The sequence below is a fragment of the Haliotis rufescens genome, unplaced genomic scaffold (assembly GCF_023055435.1).
Source record: "Haliotis rufescens isolate VD_foot unplaced genomic scaffold, xgHalRufe1.0.p SCAF_1, whole genome shotgun sequence".
Taxonomy (NCBI): Eukaryota; Metazoa; Mollusca; class Gastropoda; order Lepetellida; family Haliotidae; genus Haliotis; species Haliotis rufescens.
The window spans coordinates 26306922-26333078 of record NW_025963779.1 but is presented as its reverse complement, the minus strand read 5'-3'; the positions used below and the strand labels follow the sequence as shown (position 1 = coordinate 26333078).

The window sequence follows — 26157 nt, the reverse complement described above, 5'->3', positions numbered from 1 at the left end:
ACATAATCATATTTTAATATTTTATGTAATAATGATATACTCGAAATACTTTGGTATATTTTGTACACCTGAAGATACTCCGGGTTGGAATATATGCCCCCAGCAACCTGTACTGGTCGTTAGAAGCGATTTAACGGATCGGGTGGTCAGACTTGGTTGCTATGTCGATGGCGTGGATCGTATGCTTTTTAAGAGCTTTAACTGAGAAGTCAATAATCATTTACGGTATGTCACTCAAACTCGGTACATACCCGCGATTTGAAAAGGTTGTGATGGACCTTGTGTGAGACACGTATCTGATTGGAAGGTAATGGACATGCATGTTTGTATGTACTGATTTCTGTGGCCGTCTAAAATGGCAGAGTTGGTTATACCAGGGCTTCCTGTAATATCCACAAATCAATGGTGAGTGGGAAATTATGAGCACTGTCGAGGTAGGATGACGCTCAATCAGCCAGGTGAGACACTGTACCCGTATCCTCACTTAGTCGGCTCTTGCGAGAAACATAGGGTAATGGGGTTCAAGTCAAGAAAGGCAAGGACATCTTTTTTGCAAAATGTGAATCTTTATTGTGAAATTACGTTACATTTTTCGTTATTAATTTTCGATATGTCTGAGATGAAATATTGATATTCAGTCCTAGGACAACAGATTTGATAAAACGTTTTCTGAACGACGTTTTGCAACCTTAACATATTCAGCATGTCTTTTGCTTCCGTCAGTTAACAAAGTTGGCACGTGTCAACAACATATCTATATAGCAGGTCAAAATTGTCAGCTGATTGCGGCCCTCATTTCTGATAAATAACATTATTCTAACTCGCGTGAGACACATATATTGTTAATATCCATATTGTGTATCAGATTTTCCGCCCGTATGCATTTTTCCTTCAGGAACGGAGAAGAACGCATCTTTTAGATGAAAAACCTGGGCGTCTTGTGCGCATGTTCGGAAGCGTAGAGAGGGCGCAGAGCCATATGGGAAAACGTACAGCAGGTGGAAATTGCACATTTCATCATGAAAATCAGATCTGAAAAGAGATTATAAACATGATAATTGTTGAAATAGAACACGATTGTCATTTATGCTTATATTTTTATGTATAATTTACAACAAACACACACTATCTACTTTTAACCGTATACGTTATATGGCAATATGAGAAACGAGATTGTTTAACGCAAATTTGAACAGTACTTCGGTAATATTCCAGATACATGCTTAATGTTTGTGGAAAGCCAACAGAGACACGGTTTGTAGACGTATGCAGTGTGAACCATGAGCGCTGATATGGTGCTGATAACCAAGAATCAGAACCAGGGATTCGAACCCACGATCAGCGGTTCTAGCTGAGCCAACTCAGTGAAGTGTGGTGATTTGATGCAGTATTTATCACATATGCTGCATGAACCTAACTATGAAATACCCACCCGAAGTTCACAGGTTTTGACTGAAGATTTTCATAGTAACACCTCGAAGCCTGAAACAGATAGCATAATAATTTCGGACGTGGGATAACAAGAATACTTCAAGGCTTGCACATGTTGGATAACACTACATGTGTAGGTAAGGCAGAAATGTGTTGAAAAGGCTTACTTTAGAAGTTTTCAGGAAGCATTTTTGAAATATTTGTTTATGAATAAGTGTGCGTTACAAGTAGATTGTCTTAGGAGCTGGAGCTGTAGGTAGAACACAAAGTAAAAAAAAAATCAAGTTGTGTAAATGACTGGCTTCTGGTTAGATTTTCACTTGAAGTTGGAAAACATGCCCTTTTCACTCATTTAACCCACTCGATTGTTCTTGAGTATGCCAGAAGTCAAAAGTTTCAAATGTAAGAAAAATGTAAAGGTTGTTGTCATCCATTTGAACTTGTCCCACACAACATAAACAAGTAATACAGATATGACTCACCAAAAAGTCTCCATTCCTTAAAAGTTGTTTCGTAAAACTACGATGGACATTCTGAAATTGTGACAAAATAGTATTAATAATAACTGATGGATTATTCACTGTAGGTAATGATTTTTATATAAATGATAATATAAATCAATATATTCAGATTGATTTCAGTGTATTTGTCCAATGTAAAGATGATAACTGTTTCACCAAATATGATTATGAACCTTGCATTATTTCTGGGGACATCAACACCACCATTAACATAGCGTCATTTCATATGTAGCATACCTCTGGAGAGAGTGGTCTCCCCTCCCCAATAAGTTTCCAACCTTCTTCAGAAACTGCAAAACCTTCTATCCAGCGGCCTGAAAAATTTAATAAGATTTGATGGTAACATGAAACGTCATTATTCAAGAACACCATTCATTTGTCACCTATGTCATACGCATCGATGGTGGTGTGGTGAAATGGGGTTTAATGTTGCGTTCAAGATTATTTAACTTTAAAATCGACGTACGTGCGTGTGACCACGGAGCTAGTCTGCAGCAACCAAAGGCTCGCTGTATTAATGACTCAAACAGTAAATGTCTCAGTACAATGCCGAGACGTTAAGTTCACACATGTACGTATTTGATATGATGACCCAGTGCACCCAGTGTTGCATGGTGTTTATGGTGTTTGAGATCACATGCATATATATTACATGCAGACCACTGATGTATGTTTGCACAGATGGATGTTCCACTTTAAGAAGATGAACGATTAATTTGGACATTTTGGTACTCACCTAGCCTGTGGGTGTGGAGGCGGTAACCAAGGACAAACGCTGATTGGACAGAATTCCATGGACATGCACTCTCAGAAACAAAACCTGAAATATATTTGAGTAAATGAAAACTTCCTTGATGTCATAAATTGAAGAGTGTGGTTTTTGCAACACTAAGATGACTTCAAAAGTAAAGAATGCATACACGAACAATTACAGGGAACCCCGTTGATCAGAACTGAACAGGTCTTTAGGAAAGCGTCCTGATTAACACATTTCCGTTAACGGATCATGGATACCGAGCTTCTGGGTGAAGAGGCTTTCGCCGTACGGGAGGCAGACTCACGTGGTTGCTGTGGAGGGATGAAGCCTGTGTTACCGAGAATCATCAGACCAACCTCAAACCGAGGCCTGAAAGTAAAACACCAGGATATGATAATTTTACCTCGAATTGTCAATCGTTTGTACATAACCATATTACTTTCATAATCGAGAACAGTGTTCATAATGTCATGTAAATCATTATGTGGTTTAGTTACGAGGGGCGATTGATATCTTCCGAGCCTCACATTGATAGACTTGAACTGAAGACATAAACATTTCAACTTACTCCCGTTCCACATGCGTACACTGTCGTCAACTGTGTTAGAGGGATTTTTATCACAGTTTCGTTTTTATCTTGGTTGTCCCAAACGTCCCCCACAGCTGCTATGACATCATTGTTCGAGTCGAATCGGTTACCGGCTTGTGATTTCTTCATTTGGTAGTCTGATGGTGTGACATCAGGAGAATTAAGGTGGGTGCTGAATGAATGATGCTGGATGAATGATAGATTGAAGCCACATGCATGGCAATGGCTACCGCATTGTCCTGATCAGCAAACCTTTTCTCACCTTCCCACATCTCTTTGTCATAATTTCATCACGTACTTGCAAAAAGATGCAGCATACTATGCTCCATTTATTGTCTGGCCTTTCTGAAGATAGACAAACATGATGACACACTCGGCATCCCAGGACAAGGATGATCTAATCTTTCCTACTAATGGGAGCGTCTTTGCCTTCTTTGGCGTTGGTGGTGTCAAATGCCACCACTGTTTTCATTGTTGTTTAGACCTGCTGAACCCAGCTTCCATCCACAGTGACAAATCGTTGCAAGAACCTTTTTGGATCAGCTTCAAACAGAGCTAGAATATTACGAAACATGTTGTGTATTGTGGTTCAGACGCAGACGCTTTGGAACCCAACGAACTGATACTTTCGTCAATGGTTCTGTGATAATAAAATGTACTCTTTCCTGGATAATGTCCACTGAACTAGCAATATGACGCTCAGCCATTTTTCGGTCGGCCATTTCCGTGTCGGAGAGTCGCTGGATCAGTTCTGGTGTTGCTGACGTCACAGGCCTTCCAAGACGTGAGTTTAGTCGGAATTGTACAATCGACTCTGCTTTATGCAGAGATTACAATTGGAAAGGGTTTTGCCGCTTTAATTTCTTCAAGGCTCTCATTGCCACGCTAACACTCTGCTGCCCAGCGCTTTACGGTGGCATAGGAAGGGGCATAATAATATATGCATGGTTTACCTTTGGTGTTAAGCCCCTTTAATGCAAGTACTTGATCACTGCAAATTCCTCAAGTTTGTCAATTATCCAATTATTTTCCATTTTCCTGCTAATTTTACTAACTTTTCATAGCGAAATAATTTGTTTAATTGAATCAAGTTTTTGGCACCATACAATATCCACAACAAATGATATAACTTCGCAAATCCGTCATTTGAGACCCAGAAGTTATCAATCAACCCTCGTATTTCTTGAATCTCACATGGAGACTTTACCTGCGAGTGGTGACATGGAGCTTGACTTCAGCGTAGTGTGGGTGGGACGACATCATTCTATCTGTAATACATACATCTAACTTATCACGATACTCAATACATCTAACAGCTATCAGCAAGGGGTGGCGAAACTATATATGCCTTTCAATGGAAGTCAGTAATGAATCATACAACATACCAGGAATGATTTGTTTGTTAGTTGTTAAATGCCGTACTCAGCAATATTCCAGCTATATGACGGCGGTCGGTAAATAATCGAGTCTGGCCAGGCAATCCAATGCCTAACATCATTGCAGTTAGGATACGATGACATGCATCAACCAGGTCAGCGAGCCTGATCTCCCGATCCCGACAAACACAGGGCAAACATGAATTGCTGAAGACCCATTCTATCCTATCTTCACGGGTTACTATGAATGAAAAGTATTTTTTTACACATAAGCTTAAGAAGTTGTCGAGGTATTTTTGTCTGAAATTACTAGCATCAAATTTTAGAATTTCTATTAACCAAGTTGAATATAACTGTAGATACAATTGTAAGTACAATTAAGACTACGCATATACGTGTTGTGGAACAACCCATCTTCCATACATGTACATGCATTTAAAGCTATCGATGGTACGACGCTATCAACCATACAATGCCTCTAACATTTCACTTAGACATACTGTTTAAGTTGTGAATATCACATGTGAAAATAAAATCACGGTTTAATCATAGATTGAGCAATATGCTTGAGCCAGTGCCATTGGAGCTTCTTTGCTGTGAAGCGAACTTACCTGAATGACGCTGTTTATGTATATGTGCCTGTAGCACGATGAAGCGTCCGCCAGAAGCCCCGCCCACTGGAATTGCCGTGTCTGTGAGGGATGGAAATAAGCCGACCTTAGAATTAGGGTAATGCAGACAACAACGTCGTATCGTACAAAGGACTCTGCTTTTAGTAGATATTTCTTATGATTATGGAAAGGGGTTGGTCGCTTTAATTTTAATACCACAAAAGTTGCATCAATATAAATACATTATGCATTAAAACGTGCCTTTGTGTATAATTAATCGTTGTCAAGGTATTTGAATATTTATATATACACAGACGTGATTCAATCTGGTACTTTTGGTGATAGGTTAACTTTGTTTTGGAACGTACCTGGTGGCAGCCGCCATGTTGTAGAGTTCAAGCCCCACACATAGACAGGTCTAATGTCTCCTATACATCCGGGGACGCCATCACCGCATGACCTAGGGGAGACAACCGTGTATAGTTGTATATAAATCAAGCACAGTACACTTAAATCTCAATATAGCATGACATTTCTTATTGCAAGGATGACGTAATGCCACGATGCGCAAAGCAAGTACCAAATAGCTGTTACTATAACACGTCCCATTTTAATTCTGGAAACACAAAAGTCCAGAAACTCTACGGTCTTTTCCCAGTCTCGGTCAAAGGTATTTACAAAAATAAGCATGCTGTTTTCATGGGAACATACTAACGAAGAAAAAAGGAAAAAAAAGAAGTAAAAAAACTCAATATTTACACCATCTCGCCCATGGGCCTGGGCGAGAATATTTTCCTTTACTCAAAACTCATGTTTTTGTTTCGCAAATATTTAACTTGTATTCCATCAAGTATCATACACAAAATTTAACTCATTTTAACTTAATTCAACGATTTTATAGCGATATTGAAATATTTCGCCCATGGGCGAGAAACAGGTTTGGCCCATGGGCGAGAATATTTTCCATTATACAAAACTTATGTGTTTGTTTCGCAAATAGATTTTGATGCATTCCTTCACGTATCATGACACAAAATTTAAAAATAAAATTTTAAAAATAATAAGTATAATTAACGTGATAAATAAAGCAATATATTGTTTCAGCATAATCCCTTTATTATGCAACTCCGGACTTTCCGCCCAGATCAGCAAGGGTGGAAACTTGACTTTTATAGTCAGTTAACGCCCTAGCCTCGGGAAGATGTACATTATCCCGAGAGAAGCATAGCGTGAAATATAATCCCCTTACCACAAAAGTTCATGACTTGGAATATCATCGCACACTTGGACGCTAAGGTGAAGGACGCGGGACGGGTCAGCCTTCGGGTCAAATGTTACTGTTATAAATATAGAATGTATAAATATAGACTTATCAATAGCAATAAGTTTGAAACAGGTTGTTCTTAAGCTCATATGTACTTAAGGGAAATCCGTACCAGAATCTGTAAGATTATTTCTTTACTTTTTACGATTCTTACCTATGTACTCTTCATTGTCCTTGTCGAGTGGTAGTGCAGTACATGTGTGTTCTTCCTAAAAAATAACAATAGTCAAACATTATCATAATTTCAAAAGACAGGCAGAATGAGTAAGGTACTTTGCTCGGATTCACCGAGCAGTGAAGTGGTAACCGATAGGATGAAAGGGTAATGCGACTGTTAACCTTCTTACGTGGGTTATATAAACACTTGGGAGCTGAAAATGAAATTCGAGTGCACATCATCATCATCATCATCATCATCATCATCATCATCATCATTATTATTATTATTTTCACAACTTTAAGTGACTATATTTTGTAACATGTTTTCTTTGGGGTTAACGCTTTCTCAGTAAAGAACAGATTCTGGTACTTTTGGGGTTGAGTCCCATCTGGGATTCAAACCCACACTGTCAGAGTGTGCTGGCGATTAGGTGCCTCACTCTGACAGTGTGGGTTCAAATGCCGGATGGGACTCATCCCCAAAAGTACCAGAATCTGTACTCTACTAAGAAAGTGTTATCCCAGATAAAACATTAGTTACATTTGACCACTTTCTAAATGGCATTCATGTGTTCATGAATATTTTTCTATTACTGATTTCCATGAACTTTTGTTTGCTTGTTGCTTCACACCGCACTCAGCATTATTTCCTCTAAATGGAAGCGACCTGTATGTAATTGAGCCTGGACCGGGCAATCCAGGGTCGTAAAACGTAAAAACGAACATTGGCATATGATAATGACTATGAGTGTACAATAACCAATATGACTTCCGTTTCCTTTGTCTTTTCCTTTTCTTTACATTTGTTTGTGCCACGGGCAAAGTGTACGAACAAAACATGGTCGATTAAAGGTCATTGTGGTTAGTTTCAAGAACAAAGGCAAAATCAGCGAAACAGGATCCTTAGAAAGGACTAATAGAGGAAGGCATTCTACACCTGTTACTTATTGGCTGAAGACATGCGGTTAAAGCCTACTATCGCGTCTCCTACCTACACATTACCTGTCTGCTGGTGAGCGTAGTCTACTGAGAGTGTTATAATTGGGATGTTGTGGAGTGTCAGGATTCTCCCGGAGGTCTCATTATGTCAGCGACATCTAGGTGGATTGTCACAGATAAATAATGCGCGGAAGGTAACTGACAGAAGCTTGTCAAATCAGTTTACTAAATCACTTGGAGATCTCAAGCAAAGTCACCTTGAGCGTAAAAGTTCATTTCATTTTTTTTCTCTCAGGTTCTGAAATAATTATCGGTGTATAATTTCAACCGTTTGTAAAAGACTTTCCTACTGGAAATGGTTAGGGAACATTTTACTGTCAACATAAATAAGAGAGTAGACATGTTCATCATATCGCTTGTCGGTTTTTATTTTGAATTTATAACATGATTAAGTATGAATAAAATGAGTAACTATGTTTTTTTCCACTTTCAATGTTTAGTTTCTTCCTTCATTATGCTTATGCGCAAATATTAGAAACAATTAATGAAAAACCTCAACTAAGTCATTCGTTCGCCCCATTTCTTCTCGGATTTGTTGCAAGATCAAAACATGCACCTGTTGCGAAGACAGAAATCGTCTCAACTATCTTGGATCTAGTGGGGCCAGTTGAGTTCTTATCATAAGTGATCCTCTTCAGTTTACATAGCGCAACTAGATTCATTTGTTTCTGATGGTATGATGTAATCGTCAGAGATCAGTATTTCAGTTACAGTTGAAGTTTCAGACATTTTCAAATTTGACGCATCAGTGATAAAACATGATGTCTGATGATTTCCCTAGTTTGACTTGTACCATCTGTTCCCGTAGTTTGACCTGCAAGTGTTTGTGATGGGTGCTACGTGATGAAGTGATGCACTGTAAAGAAACACCTTCCCTGTCCTAAGAGCGGTGTCCTATATGAATGAGCACAGGGACTCAAATAACCAATACACAATCCCCGTGAAGATTCCGGGTTAGAATTGGTCTTCAGCAACCCATGCTTGTCGTAAGAAGCGACAAACGGGATCGGGTGGTCAGGCCTGCTGACAAACAAACAAACAAACAAACAAATACGGAATGAGGCGTTCATGTCAAACTAAGAACAAACCGGGATAAATAAGCACAACCAAGTAACACTGCCAAGGTATTTTCCCAATTACAGAATATATATAGAGCTGTGGCCGTTTTAAACACTATAAGTGTTACGTCACAAAGCATTTTGATACATCAAGGTCTGTGTATCTTTATTGTAACCCGATAGCCCTTCTGTCCTCGTCTTCTGTCCGTTTAACGAAAGAACCATGTTATCAGGATATCCACGTTTTTCGCATATATCCACAATTGCACGGTAAAGGAAAAAGTCAAATCCGATTATTTTGGGTTGGAACTCCAGGAATAACTCCAAAGTTCTGAAACTGCATGTCAGAGTGCGGACACTAGCAGTGGTGCCCACAACCGTTCATCTCAATCACTCACAAACAAAACGTGTGTCAACAGCAAGAACTAGAATAGAACGGGGAATCATTTTTGGACAAGGTTTACCACAATGATCCGTGGGGGACGGAAGAGATTAATACTACTGTCAATCATCCTCTGGTGGCTTCCTGTTCATGGATGCTGTCCATAGTGCTTTGATTTCCAATAAAGACGTTAAAGCTTGTCCACAAGGCATCCGCGTCAATACTTGGTATGTGAACGCGGGATGTTGGCAGTACGGAGGAACAGTGATGCTAGAAATAAGTGTCACGGGAAGTGGGGGATATGTCATTGTTAACCATATATCTTCTCTGGCTTCTATTGAACATAACTCCCAGGACCTCTTCCAGAGTATGGTGGAAATGGTGGTTATCGGTTTAGACGACCGGCTAGATTGATTATATACAGTAACATATGTATAAATGCAACATGTACTGTCCTTGTGGTACATGTATAGGCATGTAATGCTTAATATGTTATTGTGTAATACATGTATAGTTCTGCCATTTCATAGTTTTATGAGTGAGTGTGGTTTAACCCCGCTTTTAGCAATATTCAAGTAATATCACGGCGGGGGACACCAGAAATGTGCTTCACACATTGTACCCATGTCGGGAATCGAACCCGGGTCTTTGGCGTGACGAGCGGACGCTTTAACCACTAGGCTACCCGGCCGACCTCATTGTTCTATGAACATGTATATGTACATGATATTGTTGTGTTATGAACATGTATATTTAATGATACTGTTGTGTTATGAAAATGTATATGTAAATAATATTGCCATTGTGTTATGAACATGTATACCTAATTGGTGCTTTAATTGTGTTGTGAACATGTACATTTAATGATACTGTTATGTTGTGAACATGTATATGTAAATGATACTGTCATTTTGTTATGAACATGTATATGTAAATGATATTGTCATTGTGTTATGAACATGTATATGTAAAATTAATGCTTCTGTCATTGTGTTATGAACATGTATATGTAAATAATATCGTCATTGTGTTATGAACATGTATATGTAAATAATACTGTCATTGTGCTATGAACATGTGTATGTAAATAATATTGTCATTGTGTTAGGAACATGTATATGTAAATGCTTCTGTCATTGTGTTATGAACACATATATTTAAATGATACTGTCATTTTGTTATGAACATGTATATGTAAATGATACTGTCATTTTGTTATGAAAATGTATATGTAAATGATATTGTCATTGTGTTATGAACATGTATATGTAAAATTAATGCTTCTGTCATTGTGTTATGAACATGTATATGTAAATAATATCGTCATTGTGTTATGAACATGTATATGTAAATGACACTTTCATTGTGCTATGAACATGTATATGTAAATAATATTGTCATTGTGTTATGAACATGTATATGTAAAGGATACTGTCATTGTGTAAAGATCATATATATGTAAATGATACTGTTGTGTTATTAACATGTATATGTAAATGACACTTTCATTGTGTTATAAACATGTCTATGTACCGGAAAATGATACTGCAATCCAATGTTCACATTAAAGCTTAAATACTGCTTTACAACTCCTGTTGACTTCTCCTGGCCACCATCCATCACGACCAGAGTAGGCACGACAAGATAACGATACAGCTGACACACGACACATCTCATGACAAAGAGGGGGGGGGGGGGGGGGGGCTGCCTGGAAGCTTAAAGATGTGCATGTGGGAGTTTCAAATGAAGCTTATCAGCCTCGCCTGCCAACGCAATCAGTTAGGGGAATACAGAAGACGGGCATCGTTAAGACACAAATTGGATATGCTATATTATAGTCGATAATTAAATTACCTAGTATCTGAAATGAACACCTGTTGTTTGCACGTCATATTGGCCATGTATACGTTTCTGGCTGTGTGAGTAAGTATAATTTAACAACGCTTATTACATTAAACTATATATATATATATATATATATATATATATATATATATATATATATATATAAGTGTGTGTGTGTGTGTGTGTGTGTGTGTGTGTGTGTGTGTGTGTTTTAGTCGGTAGCACCTGCTTCGCCAGTTTAAAAGCATGCAATCGCGTGTGTGCGTGTGTGTGTGTAGGGGGGGGGGGGGGGGGGGCACGTGTATTCCTAGCTTGTGATGAATGTCCTAAGTACTATACGCAAAGCAACTAATCCATATATCTTTGGAAATACAAACGATGTTAGCAAACATCAGTTTTTGGCTAATTGCAGATTTACAACAAAGGTATACTGTAGTTGTGTGTCTAGTGTAGTAACGGCACGGGTCGTGTACCTCTCGAATATCTCTAGTAGTAATATGTAAAATGAAGGCACGTTAGCTCGAACTATAACAACCGATTCAAGACGAAGAGACCCTATGCTAACGTTAGAATCCGAACCTCGAACTATAACAACCGATTCAAGACGAAGAGACCCTATGCTAACGTTAGAATCCGAACCTCGAACTATAACAACCCATTCAAGACGAAGAGACCCTATGCTAACGTTAGAATCCGAACCTCGAACTATAACAACCCATTCAAGACGAAGAGACCCTATGCTAACGTTAGAATCCGAACCTCGAACTATAACAACCCATTCAAGACGAAGAGACTCTATGCTAACGTTAGAATCCGAACTGACTCCAGGTTGCACATCGAACCTTCTCTTGTCTCGAAATGAAAGTTTCACCAAACGTCATTTTGACGCGACAATACCATCGAATTTAGGTTCATTGTACGTGTAGCGATGGTGGTAATCTATTTCTGGACGTGTTGCTGACATATTGCTGATAATAGCTGACTGATAACTATAAAATACTGACTCATATATCATCGTGTATCCTGTACTCATTGCTGAGGAGTCACAGTTATAGATTTCACTAAACAGTGTGATCGGTCTTCAGCATGACATGGCGTTAACGACAATAACAGGAACTGGCGGAGACGGTAATCGCTACCTTTACGTCCCGGTGAAGGTCACGTTAGTCAGTTTCCAGATGTATTGTTTCCCCTTTTATGTTGTGCAGAAAGAACTATGTTCAACTGAATTAAAGCGCAAAAAAAACAACGCCTCTCTTGCCCAGAAACACCACAGTTGTTTGTCTGTAGGCTATTTTCGTAAAGACAAACAAAGCTTATGTAATTTGGGTTTAGGATGAGGACACATATATGGGATGGACGGACATGATACCGTATTCGACGTAATAAGCGCCCCACTCTTATAAGCGCCCACGGTGATATTTGCTAATATAATTGCTAGTGAACAATCCCAATTAGCACCTCTTCCGATACATCAATGTACACAAGACATTTATTCGTGTATAATACGCACTCGTGTGTTATATGCACCCTTAATTATGGGCAATTAAATTCTGGAAAAATATATCTATCGTGCATAATACGCACAGACTTTTCTTTTGTATCATTTCAGGTACATAAACCTGGAAATTTACGATCTTTCAACTCTGGTTTTTTTCACAAAAAGAATATTCTAATAAGAACCGCCTATTTCCAATTTTGAGAGCGCCCTGGGCGCTTATTACGTCGAATCCGGTAAGATGAAAATGATGAAACATTAATGTAATGTCCAAAAGACCATATGTATAGAAGCAGAGTAGACGGACGAAACAAATGTCCTTTTAAGCCCCACATCGTCTATCTGTCGAGGGTTTGCTAAGAGAAAAAAGCATTTCCTTGTTGATGCCAAAAAAACAGGATGCCAGCGGTTCAAAATGGGAAGCGCCGGATTAATTGGATACTGACGGAGCTGAATGCCATTTCTCTTTGTTTTACTGATATCCCATTATCTACAAATGAGATCTGACGCGAAAGGGATCAACTGAACTGATTTTAGAAAACAACATAAAATTCTATTTTCGAACCCCTCGTCCATAAACGAAGGCCTCTCTCCCGCTGAGACTTTGCAAGTTTTGTGTTTGTGTAGATAGGAGATGCTGGGTGACAATTTTAACTTAACGATGATCTAGGGACATTGTTTTAATATAGCATGTCCCTGATGCAACATGAAAGGCGGAACATTTTAGCTCGGAGAAGCTTATCCATCATCCGAATACAATGATTACATCAATCGCTGTTCCAGATGTAGACAAAAGTGGATTTACCCACGCACTCCTCACATTACAAAAAGGGCAGTGTGATGAGTTCTTGATATTAAATACCACCTGTCGATTACATGAAACGAATCCCTATGATCGATATGGCAAAGAACCTCGATATTTTACCTTCAAGTGTATTATGTTGTCTCATTATTGTGTTTCTTATCTTAATGGTGGGTGGATTGAAAATATCCAGCAGGAGACAAGCACAGTGGATAGTGCGTTCATTTTGTAAAAGTACCATATTCTTTCCCCAACATGAGGCCAATGTATGAAATCTGGCAGTGTTATGCCCAGTGGTAATACGACTGGACTTAGCAATGAAGCAGACTTCTGTTTTTTTCTGTCATACCAAGGTAACTGGTTTTGGCAAATTACACACACACCAAGAAAAACAAAATTGACGTGTTTTCCGATTTGTGTTCGTCAATCATCATAAAAATCTTTGAGAATCAAATTCAGGTAATTTCAGTATCTTATTCGGGGAGGATGCTAATCTCAAAGGCCTTAACCAACATAATGACTTGCGGCTTTTCAGCTGATAATTGCAATAAATTGTACATGGAAGTTTAAAAAGAGAAGATTGAACGCTATTTCGTTAATTACCCTATCGCATCCTATCCGCGGGCTGTTTGGAACAGTTATGACTCGTCTGTATGGAGTACCCTACTATTATTGACAGAAAAAGATTCTTCTTGCACAGGAAACGGAAATGAAACCTCAACTTGCCCAAGGCTCCATCTTTTTGTGTATTTACAAGAGCTATGGATATTCTATTATGATGGAATAATCCATTTCTATAAATGTTTTTATATCATTATCCGATTATGAAGGAATACAAAAATAAGTTTGAAACTTGGCCAAATCATATAAAATGCATAAATGAACGAACTAAAGACATTCGTAAACCGTTGGCCCGTGGATGAAAGGTTTATGATTTCACATAATCATAACTAATTTTCATTTCTTCGAACATATTACTCTGCGTTATTATGCTGCGTTGTAAACTTAATCTGAAGAGTGTGGTTGTATCCTTACATACAGAACACGGCTTGAAGTATATTCCGGATTCATGACAAAATGATGAGGTAGGTTTGCTAACAATAGTATCGTTATGGATGTATGTTATCGGATAAGTTTCGAACAACTCGTGTCACGATCAAGTCATGTATGACTAACTCTGTCGAAACCGAACCTTTTCTCGATCTTCAAGAGCAAATCTGTGCCAAAAATGGTTTTATTTACAGAATGCATTGATAATGTCTTCATCTCCATCTTTTGTTTGTTGTTTAATGCCGCACTCAGCACTATTCCAACTACAGTGAAGTCCCGTTAATCCGACATTGTTGGTTGCATATGATTATGTCGGATTAACGGGTATGTCGGATAAACGAAATTAAGTAGTATCAACATTCGTGATCGAAAATCGGACAACTACACGATAGATAACGATAAATACACGTAATAAAAAAATTAAAATGAAATATTCATGTTGTTATTTTACATTGTTAGCGGAATATATTTTCTAATCATGCAACCTCTAAAGCTCAACACAAAACAAATGTTACGGACTGTATGACTTATTCAAAATACTTTAAAAGGCATAGTCTGGAATGGAAGTCACAAGTTTGAAACTGGTACCGCAAAGCTTAAGAAAGGTGCTTTCTAAGTGGCTAACGTTGACTTCCTGTCAGTCATTTCATTGGTCGGTCATAGTTCGCGAAAGGTTGTATATGACGGCAAGACAATTCAGCGATTGACATCATGACCATCGATCCGCGCAATTGGGATACGATGACATGCATCAACCAAATCAGCGAGCCTGACCACCCGATCCCGGGAGTCGCCTCATACAACAAGCCTGGGTTGCTGAAGGCCTATTCTAACCCGGATCTTTACGAGTATCATCTACATCTGAGAAGCGTGGATCAAATATATAAAACATCAACGCCAGAGTGAGTGAGTGAGTGAGTATGGTTTTACACCGCTTTTCACAGCAATATCACGGCGGGGGACACCAGAAATTGGCTTCACACATTGTACCCATGTCGGGAATCGACCCCGGGTCTTTGGCGTGACGCGCTCACGCGTTTATCACTAGGCTGCCTCACCGCCCCTCAATGCCAGAGAGTAATCAGTCTCGATTAGCTGCTGAAGTAGATTCCATTTGGTGTAAATAGCAAGCACGTTGCGAAAATTGATCACTAACAATCAGCGACTACACCAGGTTTTCGCAAAGAGGGTAACTATGTGAAACAATAGAAAACAGTCCCCCAAACCTAGTACAAAACAGTACTTAACGTAATCTCTACTCCACGGGCAAGTGTCGACAAGTGTCATTCTAACTCAGATGAACACATCTGAAACTCTTCATCACAGATTCCAAACATTAAGGACGTCTAGTGGTCTAGATAGTTCCCTGTCAAAACTTGTTCTTTAGAGTGAGTGAGTGATTGAGTGAGTTGGGTTTAACGCCGCTTTAAACACTATTCCAGTTATATCACGGCGTGTCAGCTTAATGTGGGAGGAAAGCCCGAAGTGATGCAGGTCTCAGACGTTTACCACTTCGGTGAAACCCACAAGCACGGGTATTGTGCTGACAAACCTAGAAACATAATCGGGGCGAACCGGAATTCGATCCACAGTCATAGGTTTCTGGCGTGCCCAAGGGAGGCAACTCTGCACAGCGAATCGCGGCGCCTTAGACGACTGGGCCACCAGTGCCCCCTGTTCTTTAGAATAATCTGGACATGTGAAGTGTGCTTATGAGGAAACTTATCTTACAGTTCAATATTAGTGGAGCCATCTGACCAGAAGCAAGGTGACTTCTATGTTTTAAATTCGATGGTTACCGTGGCAGTTTACTATCAGGTGAGTGAGTATGGTTTTCTGTCGCTTTTAACAGTATTCCAGCAATATCACGTCGGGGACACTAGAAATGGGCTTCACACATTGTACCCATCTGGAGAACTGAGACCGGGTCTTTGGCGTGACGAGCGAACGCTTCAACCACCGGACTTCCGGTGCATATCATTTGAAATTGTAGATAGTGCATCACAAGAATATTATGTATTTAATTTTTTGTCAGGAACATAAATATATTCGTTTATGAAACTACCGGTGAACATCTGATAGGTTTCAATTACACAAATAAACATTTACATTTCAAAATGACGTCGCAAAGTAGTTGCATTCGGAAATCTTTATCATGAAAACCGATTTCGTATCGGCTCTTTAGAAAATACATCCGCTAACAACGACGGAAAGAAATGCAAACTTAAGGCTCGTCAATGTAATACTCCTCCGTGTTTAATTAGTTCCGTCAAATACCAGAATGATGATCATTAAACTGACATGTCGTTCAGGTGGGTCTCTCATGGGAGAAAACTTTTGAAAATAAAACCTCAACGCCAGAAAATAACCAGTGTCAATTATCCAACGTAACAGATCCATTTGGGCGTAAACGAAAAATAACCAAAATGTAAATGAATGGATCACTGAATATCAGTGATGACACCAGGTGTTCCCGAAAAGGGCACCACCCGCCACTCAAAGTTTGCATAAAAAGTGTTCGTTGCCTGGCAACACACAACAGTACTCCTGCCATGCGACGATGGAATATAAACAAAAACAATGAAGTGACTAACCGGAAATCCAGTCACACGAAAGCGCATTTACTGATTTTGTGGAAACAAAAATTGTAATGTTAATTTTGAATTCCACCTGCTGTGTGCAAGTACAAAGTATCTACAAAGTTTCAAGTAAAGAAAAACCGTTTAAGAAATATGTTCGTTTTGCAACCCTCTGGGAGCAGTTTTAATGTGTTACAGGATTACGTATACTTCACATTAAGCATAGTTGTAGGACATGTGCTTTTGTAACTTTTCTTTCCATCCAAGTATTGCTAAAAGAGGTGTAGAAATCTATTGACTTACCCCCTTAATGTCAACAAGGCGCATAATAGTTTCGGGTACGAATCTATGTTTATTTGGGACATGGTATGAAACAGTTCAAGCAGAAAATATACTGCACGAATTTGGTACGAGTTCGATTTTAGGATCAACGATTCTTCTTATACAGAGGTAATGTTTGCTTGTTTGTTTGTGTTTGTTGACTATTGTACTGAATGGTAATATCTCCGTTATGTTGTTTGGTTTGTTGTTTAACGCCGCACTCAGCAATTTTCCGGTTATATGACGTCGGTCTGTAAATAATCGAGTCTGGACCAGACAATCCAGTGATTGACATCATGAGCATCGATCAACGCAATTAGGATACGATGACATGCATCAACCAAGTCAGCGAGCCTGACCACCCGATCCCGGTAGTCCCCTCTTACGACAAGCATAGTCGCCTGGGACGGCAAGTATGGGAGGCCACAAAGGCAATGGGTGATATACTTTCTTATATGGCGTTTCTACTGCAGCCCTTGCTTGTCGCAATACACGACTAAAGTGTGGATCGTGTGTTCTGCAAGCGTTGCGTTACTGTTGTATGTCATCGTTACTAGAAGGTATTGATCACTGCTCATGACATTAATCCCTGGTTTGCTTGCGACAGATTTAATTATTTCCTGGTTGCCGTGATAGAGTGATACTGTGATAAAACAACATTCACAGACTCACACCTACGTCATTCACGCGTTTCAGGCCACACAAATCAACCGTGACGTAATAACGTACGAACGTGCACATATTTATACCAAAGTTTCTCCATGGGTAAAGTTCAATACGCTTTTAATTCCGTGTAGAGTTACATAATATCAGCTGGTTCCTGGCGAGCCTTGGCTCCGACAAACTCTCGTTATGTACACTATGCAAAAAAAGAAACGCACAGGTAGATTTTAACTACATTTATTGTACCTAATAAAGTCGATATATTTAATTTAATGTCATAGATACAAATATGAACTTTTGGAGCTGGATAGTCACATGTTGTCGTTGTACAAAGGCATTGAAACTGTTCATTGTCATGTCACATAAGGCCACAAGATTGCGCTGAACTCAGTATCTCGTGTGACCGCCCGGGCAGCAATCACGGCTCTGCATCTCCTCGGCACTGACTGGATAAGTGTACGAATTCTGTCCTGCGGAATTCTGCGCCATTCTGCTTGTAACGCGTTAGACAGTTGTGGTAGTGTCTATGGCGTATTCTGACGTTCATCCCAGAGGTGTTCGATTGGGTTGAGATCTGGAGATCTCGACGGCCAGGGTAAGACGTTGATGTTGGCAGTATGTGGGTAGTCTACCGTGACACGATCTGTGTGCGGTGGAGCGTTGTCCTGTTCAAACAGCTCCCTCTGGCGGTCAATGATTAGAAGAAGGTGAGGTTGAAGAATTTGATTTATGTGTAGCGATTTGCTGTCAAGTTTCCCCCACCCCCCCACCCCCCCACCCCCCCCCCCCCCCCCCCCACCCCCACCCCACACACACACACACACCATGACACTACCGCCACCGAAATTGTCACGTACACAATGTGGGACAAAACGCTCATTTCGACGACGATAAACACGTTGTCTTCCATCTCGCCGGTGGAAAAAGAAATCGTGATTCATCGCTAAACCACACTCGTCTCCAGTTTCTCAAATTCCAAGGCGGTAAGGTATGGCACCAACGCAAGCGTTGCTGTCGATGGATCTTTTTTTTTTTCAAAACAGGGACGATAACTGGACTTCTGGGTCGGATTCCAGCCTCGCGAAGATGGTTCCTGACAGTCTGGTCCGATATCCTCCTCAAACCAGGGATGCGTCCTGCAGTCTCCGTAGCTGTAGCATTGCGATGACGTAGGTAGAACAGTCGAATGTATCGATCCTGTGCAGGGGTGGAGTCTTGGTCGGCCGGTTCTCGGACGGTCTGCAGTGGAATTGAGCTGTGTGTATCGGTCCCAAAGGCGGCAAATGGTGCTGTGGTGGACGTTGAAGTGGCGTGCAATAGAAGACTGCAATTCCCCTCTTTGTATACGTCCTATGGCGATGTTCCGATCGGCAGCGCTGATTCTCGGCATTTTCGAACTTTAACAATGTTGACAATTAAATGACAAATTATTGGCTTATGCTTGCCTTTTTATAGCCACTACCACGAGTTACGAATGCCACAACTTGCACGTATATTTGCTTTACTGTTTTCCTCCAAAACATTTTTGAATAAGTGTGAAAACAATGTCGTTTAAGACATTGCAAATCGACGATGGCTGCGTTTTGAATATCCGTTTGTCGAATATCAGGCCACCAACATTTTCCAATAACATATATCCAATTTATATACCGGATTTTTTGTGTGGTCAGGTTCAATGCACTACATACTACCTGTGCATTTCTTTTTTCGAAGAGTGTATGTACAGGCGCAATGTTCAGTGCGAAAACGGGAGTCTTTTTTGTTTAATGTCAGTTATCGTCTCATGATGGGGTGGACAACAATGATATATCTGAGTATTAGTTTTCTCCAAAGATAATAGTATATTGTGTTCATTTGAAAACGCATATTAAAGAAAACTTTGAATTCTTGAATCTGTAATTGAATATACACATAATCTGATCATTTCCAGATTCAAATCAATGAACCAAAATCATTCAACAAATTTCCCATCGTGCGTCTTGTGAATCGATTCAATAAAGATTGTTGTATCACAGCTAGATGTCTTATAAACGAGCCTGTTTACTTATTCTCTTCCATGTAACCCTTCGCGTAATCAGTTATTAGTTGTAGCTTCATTATAGGGCACTAAAAGAATATTCAACATCTTAAGGTAACCACTAAGATAATTTAGTAAGTGTGAGGCCCTATCAGTAGTTTGTTTCTACGAGCATTAAATAACTTTGTGACATACACGATGACGTCATGGATGACGTCATATGTGACAATCGATCCACCTGGTTTGCACTCTGTAGAAAAAAAACTAAAGAAAAGGAAATTTTTCAAGCTCAACATTAAATGAATACCGATATTCCATTTTTTTCAACTCTATGAAACAAGGATCCTTATTAAAAAAGAAGCTGTAGTCTTTAAAAAGAAAGGAAAAAATAAAAGTAATAACAATGCACAACGATATAAAAAAATACGAACTTTGATTTAAAAAAAAAGATTTTGAATACTACCTACTCGATTGTCGATTTTTTTAACCGATGTGGTGAATTACGTTTTGCAAAGAAATGTTCAATTACTGTTTTTTATATCCCTTGAGGCACAAACACTAAAAGTTGCGTGACAGCTGATGTTAAACTATCGCCATCCTCCCTTTGCAGCTGTGTTGTCCGGAAGATTGTGTGTTCATGTATAATATACAAAAAACGTACCCACGACCACACGCGATCATCAATTTAATTTTGGATCTGCTACACAAATATTTTGTGTTTTTGTGTTTAGATACAATAAATGACGTCATATGCTTAGATCCGAACCGCATGGTTAACAGAATGCAATCGCATTCTTGAATTTTCATAGTAAAGTAGTGCCAATTCTGTCATATGGCTGACAGGTCTGGGGACGAGAAGATGTAGCAAACATCGAAACTATTCACATGTTGGCTTGTAAATGATTCCTACGTGTAGGTGTCAAGTCGTCAACGCAGCATCACATTGTTTTGGGTGAATGTGGGACATATCGCCTCCAACGCTTTGCATGTTAACGATCAGAAAACTATCGGATTAAATTTATGAAAATGGCAAATTTAAGATATCCCATAAAATGTATTAAAATGCTATTACAAGCAGCTAATACTTTGAGGTGTAATTCGGTCTCAAAAGTCATATATTTGCTTTTTAAATTCGACTTTGGATTTGTGCGGGAATCACAACTTTTATACCATAAAGTCTTGTTGGGGAATTTATGTTAAGGCTGAAATGTTACAGGTGTATTCGGAACAGAATTGCATTTAAATAAAAGCGACAAAATCCGCCACAAAAACATGCAAAGCCAGGTCAATTGTTCACTTAAAAATAGGTGAACATAATTTATGGTACAAGTTAAAATAAAGAACACATCGGGCATATTTTTTGTCACTGATCAAATTTGGAAATGTCCTCCGCATGTCTGATTACCTGTTTCGCGAACACCGGGTGTCATCACTGATTTTCGGTGATCCATTCGGCGGATAATCGATCGTTGACGTTTTATATTTTCCTGAAAACGTTTTGAGTGAGTGAGTTGGGTTCAACGCCGCTTTTAACAGTATTCCAGTTATATCGCGGTGTGTCAGCTTAATGTGGGAGGAAAGCCCGAAGTGTGTCAGGTCTTAGGTGATACCCACGAGCACGGGTATGGTGCTGACAAACCTAGAAACATAATCGGGGCGAACCGGGATTCGAACCCACAATCATAGGTTTCTGGTGTGCCCAAGGGACGCAACTCTGCACAGCGAATCGCGGCGCCTTAGACGACTGGGCCACCCGTGCCCCCGAAAACGTTTGAAAGCTTAAATGAGGTCTTGAATGTTGCAACCCTGATCAAACATTTCTTTAGCAAGAGTGGTATTGGACTTTCAAATTTGATATCTCAAAAGCCTGGTGCCTTCACTGGCTATACTAATGGACATTAATTTCATGACACGATCTTCAGAATGCAAACATTTACTTTATCCTTCACGCTTAAATGTCAAATAAGCGTCACTTGGATGATCCACGCAACACGTTTCATCAAACACACAGTCGTGTTGCAATTATTGACCTCGCGTTCCGACATATGACCATGATTTGATGAACAACGACCACCTGCAAAGGTTTATTAGATAATTGTTCGACGTCTCATGACCCTGACCTCTACGCAAGGACAATGTGTACTTAACGGTTCGTGTTAGCAGACACAAGGTCACGTCAGAGACTGTTTGGTAGAATATCAACCAAGGGCTTCCCAAAGGAATCTAAAATCTTGAGTGAGTGAGTGAGTGAGTTTGGTTTAACGCCGCTTTTAACAGTGTTCCAGTTATATCACGGCGTGTCAGCTTAATGTGGGAGGAAAGCCCGAAGTGATGCAGGTCCTAGACGTTTACCACTTCGGTGAAACCCACGAGCACGGGTATGGTGCTGACAAACCTAGAAACATAATTGGGGCGAACCGGGATTCGAACCCACAATCATAGGTTTCTGGCGTGCCCAAGGGACGCAATTCTGCACAGCGAATTGCGGCGCCTTAGACGACTGGGCCTCCCGTGCCCCCCTAAAATCTTGATTCTAATAACAGTGACATTACATGTACTAAAGAGGCAACAGCGATACTAATGAAAAAACACCAGCGTTGCCAGGAAACAACATGGTAATTCTATTATTTGATAAAAGTCACAAATTCATTTTGCCTTCTATCCCTGATTTAAAATAGAAATCTCGTCTTTATGGCACTTATTTGAAAATAATCCAGTTAACGCGGAAACAAAGCTGACAAGAACAACGTCCATGGCGTGTGATACAGAAGTGGTCGAAACCTACAGTGAGTGAGTGAATATGGAATATGGAATATATAGCAATATTCCAGCAATATCAATGCGGGGGACGCCAGAAATGGGCTTCACGCATTGTACCCATGTCGGGAATCGACCCCGGGTCTTTGGCGTGACGAGCGAACGCTTTAACCACTAGGCTATCCGACCGCCCCTCAAAACCTACAGACAATTACTTCTCCAATCTTCTGTATAATGTTGACACCTGGCCCTGTAGTGTTCAGTACCCTATCCAACCAAGAATTCACATACTAACCACAATATGTTTGAGTACATAGTGTATTTCGGGGCGGTGGGGCAGCCTAGTGGTTAAAGCGTTCGCTCGTCACGCCGAAGACCCGGGTTCGATTCCCGACATGGGTACAATGTGTGAAGCCCATTTCTGGTGTCCCCCGCCGTGATATTGAAGGAATATTACTTAAAGCGGCGTAAAACCATACTCACTCACTCACATAGTGTATTTCAATTTAGCTTTCAGTTTTACTGCTTGTTTTAGCTCTGCGATCTCCATAGCGTTTACTTCTACTTAGGGAGCGGTCGGGTAGCCGAGTGGTTAAAGCGTTCGCTCGTCACGCCGAAGACCCGGGTTCAATTCCCGACATGGGTACACTGCGTGAAGCCCATTTCTGGTGTCCCCCGCCGTGATATTGCTTGAATATTGCTCAAAGCGGCGTAAAGCCATACTCACTCACTCACTACTTGCACTTAGGTCTCAAGGATCAGTCATGGTGTCAATGTGTAGGACAGAGCTGTCAGTACTCGGGCAAATCGGACACTACTGTGTATCAGTTAACACCTTAACGACAGACATCCCAGCCTGTGGATAAACGCGGGATGGAGTGGTCGATAATTATCTTGGTCCTCAGAAACATGGTCCGAGGTACGACGTATTTGCTTTTAAAAACAGTGATATGTAATAAAACCACACTTTGTTAATTTAAGGGGTATATATTTATACCGGGGGTAGACTCATTTTGTCACCGTCTTCATAACGTGCGCTGCCTAATTTTAAATGAAATGTCAGACTATGTTCCAACATTTGTCTGTTGACAACCATCCAAACTTTAGCCCGATCGATTATATATTCAGAATTACTCACGCTGTTTTGTACATCTAAATATATACGAACTTATGCATTCTAACAATGAATCAATGAATGGCTATGATCTTATGTGTGTCCCAGAAAACAATTGTGCCTGTCTCTTGGAGTAACACGTTAATGGTGAATCCAGTGCAAGAAATGGTTCGGGCATTCCCACAATTCCCTATTTGGATATTTGTTTTTCGGGTGAACAATTGACTTGCTTTTGCATGTGTTTGTGACGGGAGTCATCAATCGAACATGATACGCGCGCTTTTTCACGAACACCTGGTATAATCACTATTTGATAGTGATTCATAAACATATGCTCATGATATTGTCAGAATCTGGACTCTGGAATCTAGACAATGGACTCTGTTTTTAGCAGATTATGTAAATGGTTTTGTCGCTTTTGTGTCAAACTACAAGTACATACCTTCGTTGTCTTTTTTTATGTGCTGAAGCAAGTGATTATCACCAGAAATGCATTGCTTACAAAGGAAACCGTGAAAAATGGTTTTATTTAATTTAATTCAAGTATTCTTTATTAGTCAAATCTGGAATTCGAAAACACACATGTACATTATGAGATAGACTATCTGGTACAACATAACTAGCGTGTGATTTCCCAAAATATTCAATCTAAAAAAGTAAAAATATTAATATGGTGACCTTTTATATAAATAACTTACAAGTAAATATGCACCTTTTAAACACAACATAAGAAAGAATAGAATTACCTGTAAACTGTTTCCATAACCAACTCGTAGTGTCTTCACTCCTCTAGCATCTGAAGGAGGAGAAACTATTCCCCAAATAAAGACCATTAGGCCGACACTGACGCGGCTGTACGAGAGCATGGTGCAAGGCGTGTTCTATTGACAACGACGAGGATATGAATGGAAAGCGTGGGTCTCTGGCTCTCTCCGTTATCGCCACAGCCATCTTAAGGCGCCACGAACTCTTTGATCATGTCATCTAAAATTTCAACCAATCGATGCAATAATCGTACGTTGCTATAGTTACATGTTCCAATGTTCAATGAAGTTAGTCATGCCAAATGTAAATAGCCGAATTGCTATGAATCTCAGAACCTGGCCGGAAGTTAGAAATTTACAAAGTTACTCTGAAGGTGAATGAGTCAATTGTGAGATTTATGCCCTCGATCATAATCGCAGCAACCCGGGTATTTCCTATCAGAATTTCTTGTTGCCTTTGGTAACGCGCTGTTCCCGGGGCTACACTTCCCGTGTTAGGCGTAATTTACCATGAACCGTAAATCAAGTTGGACATAAACAATTTCTCAGGTAGCGATCTCAGACAATGGAGGTTTGCGATTCATTGACTCTGAAGACGCCCAACGCTGATCTTTAAGAAGTTTTATCAATAATGAGTAGCATCATCTTTGTCACCGTGACAATTAAGGCGGGCAACATGAAAGCAATAATCAATGTATTAATCTCTTTTGAAAAAAAAATGTAATTTCTTATTTATTTCCAATTAATATTCTGAATATTTTGATCAGTTCGGCAGTCTGGTCACATGTAGAGCTGGGACATTTAGGAGAAGGGGCATGGTAACAGAATAGAAAGGGAATATAAAGCGCGATGGAGTGAATGATCAGGGATCAAATACATACAGTCATTATAACAGCGCGGTAGAAGATTCACATCCGTTGTGAGACATTTAAACTGGATTCTATTTTTCATTTAACTTTTGAAATTTTCTTGCTTTGATAATCAGGCGGGTATTACAATTGTATATTTGGCATTCAATGACAGAACAAAATTGTATATTTTTTTTTCTCTTGTTTACTCTTATCTTTTCGGAATATCCTTAAAGGTTAAATTAATCGATGACATACAATCAATAGCTAGATCATATTCCTACACAAGCATTCATATATGTGATGTGTATAAAATGATCAGTATTTCCACAGTTTTCTACGAAGTGAGGATAAGAATTTTATTACAATTAAGAGCGACGATTCGGTGTATGTTCTAACACTATCATGGATGGGGACACAGGAAATCGGCTTCACAAATTGTAATCATCTGGGGAATCGAACTCGGGTCCTAGGCGCGACGAGCGAGCGCTTTGACCACAATGCTACCTCACCGCCTAAGTTGATTATAAGTGCTTGATAACGGTGTTAGAACCTACACCAAAACGTCGTAATAAAGAAGTTGTTCTTTAAAAGTTCTTAATTCTTATCCTTACTTATTAGTACAACAACTTCTAAATGCCTATCAAAGAAGGTTTCTACGAAGACAGATAATCGATTTGGCAAAATCCTTC

General features: G+C 39.7%; 1 protein-coding gene across 1 annotated transcript; it reads right to left on the bottom strand.

The window, feature by feature from the left end:
- Window positions 1–537: 537 nt before the first annotated feature.
- On the bottom strand, window positions 538–24977 carry LOC124131727 (peptidylglycine alpha-hydroxylating monooxygenase-like). The gene is made up of 12 exons (XM_046495196.2): window positions 24600–24977; window positions 6764–6818; window positions 6535–6622; window positions 5654–5745; window positions 5286–5366; window positions 4506–4566; window positions 3014–3078; window positions 2689–2772; window positions 2190–2266; window positions 1914–1964; window positions 1433–1482; window positions 538–1032 (listed from the first exon to the last, which is right to left on the bottom strand). Exons 1-12 carry the CDS (start codon window positions 24717–24719, stop codon window positions 843–845), a joined length of 1014 nt encoding a protein of 337 aa, XP_046351152.2. The 5' UTR covers window positions 24720–24977; the 3' UTR covers window positions 538–842.
- Between the last annotated feature and the right edge of the window lie 1180 nt (window positions 24978–26157).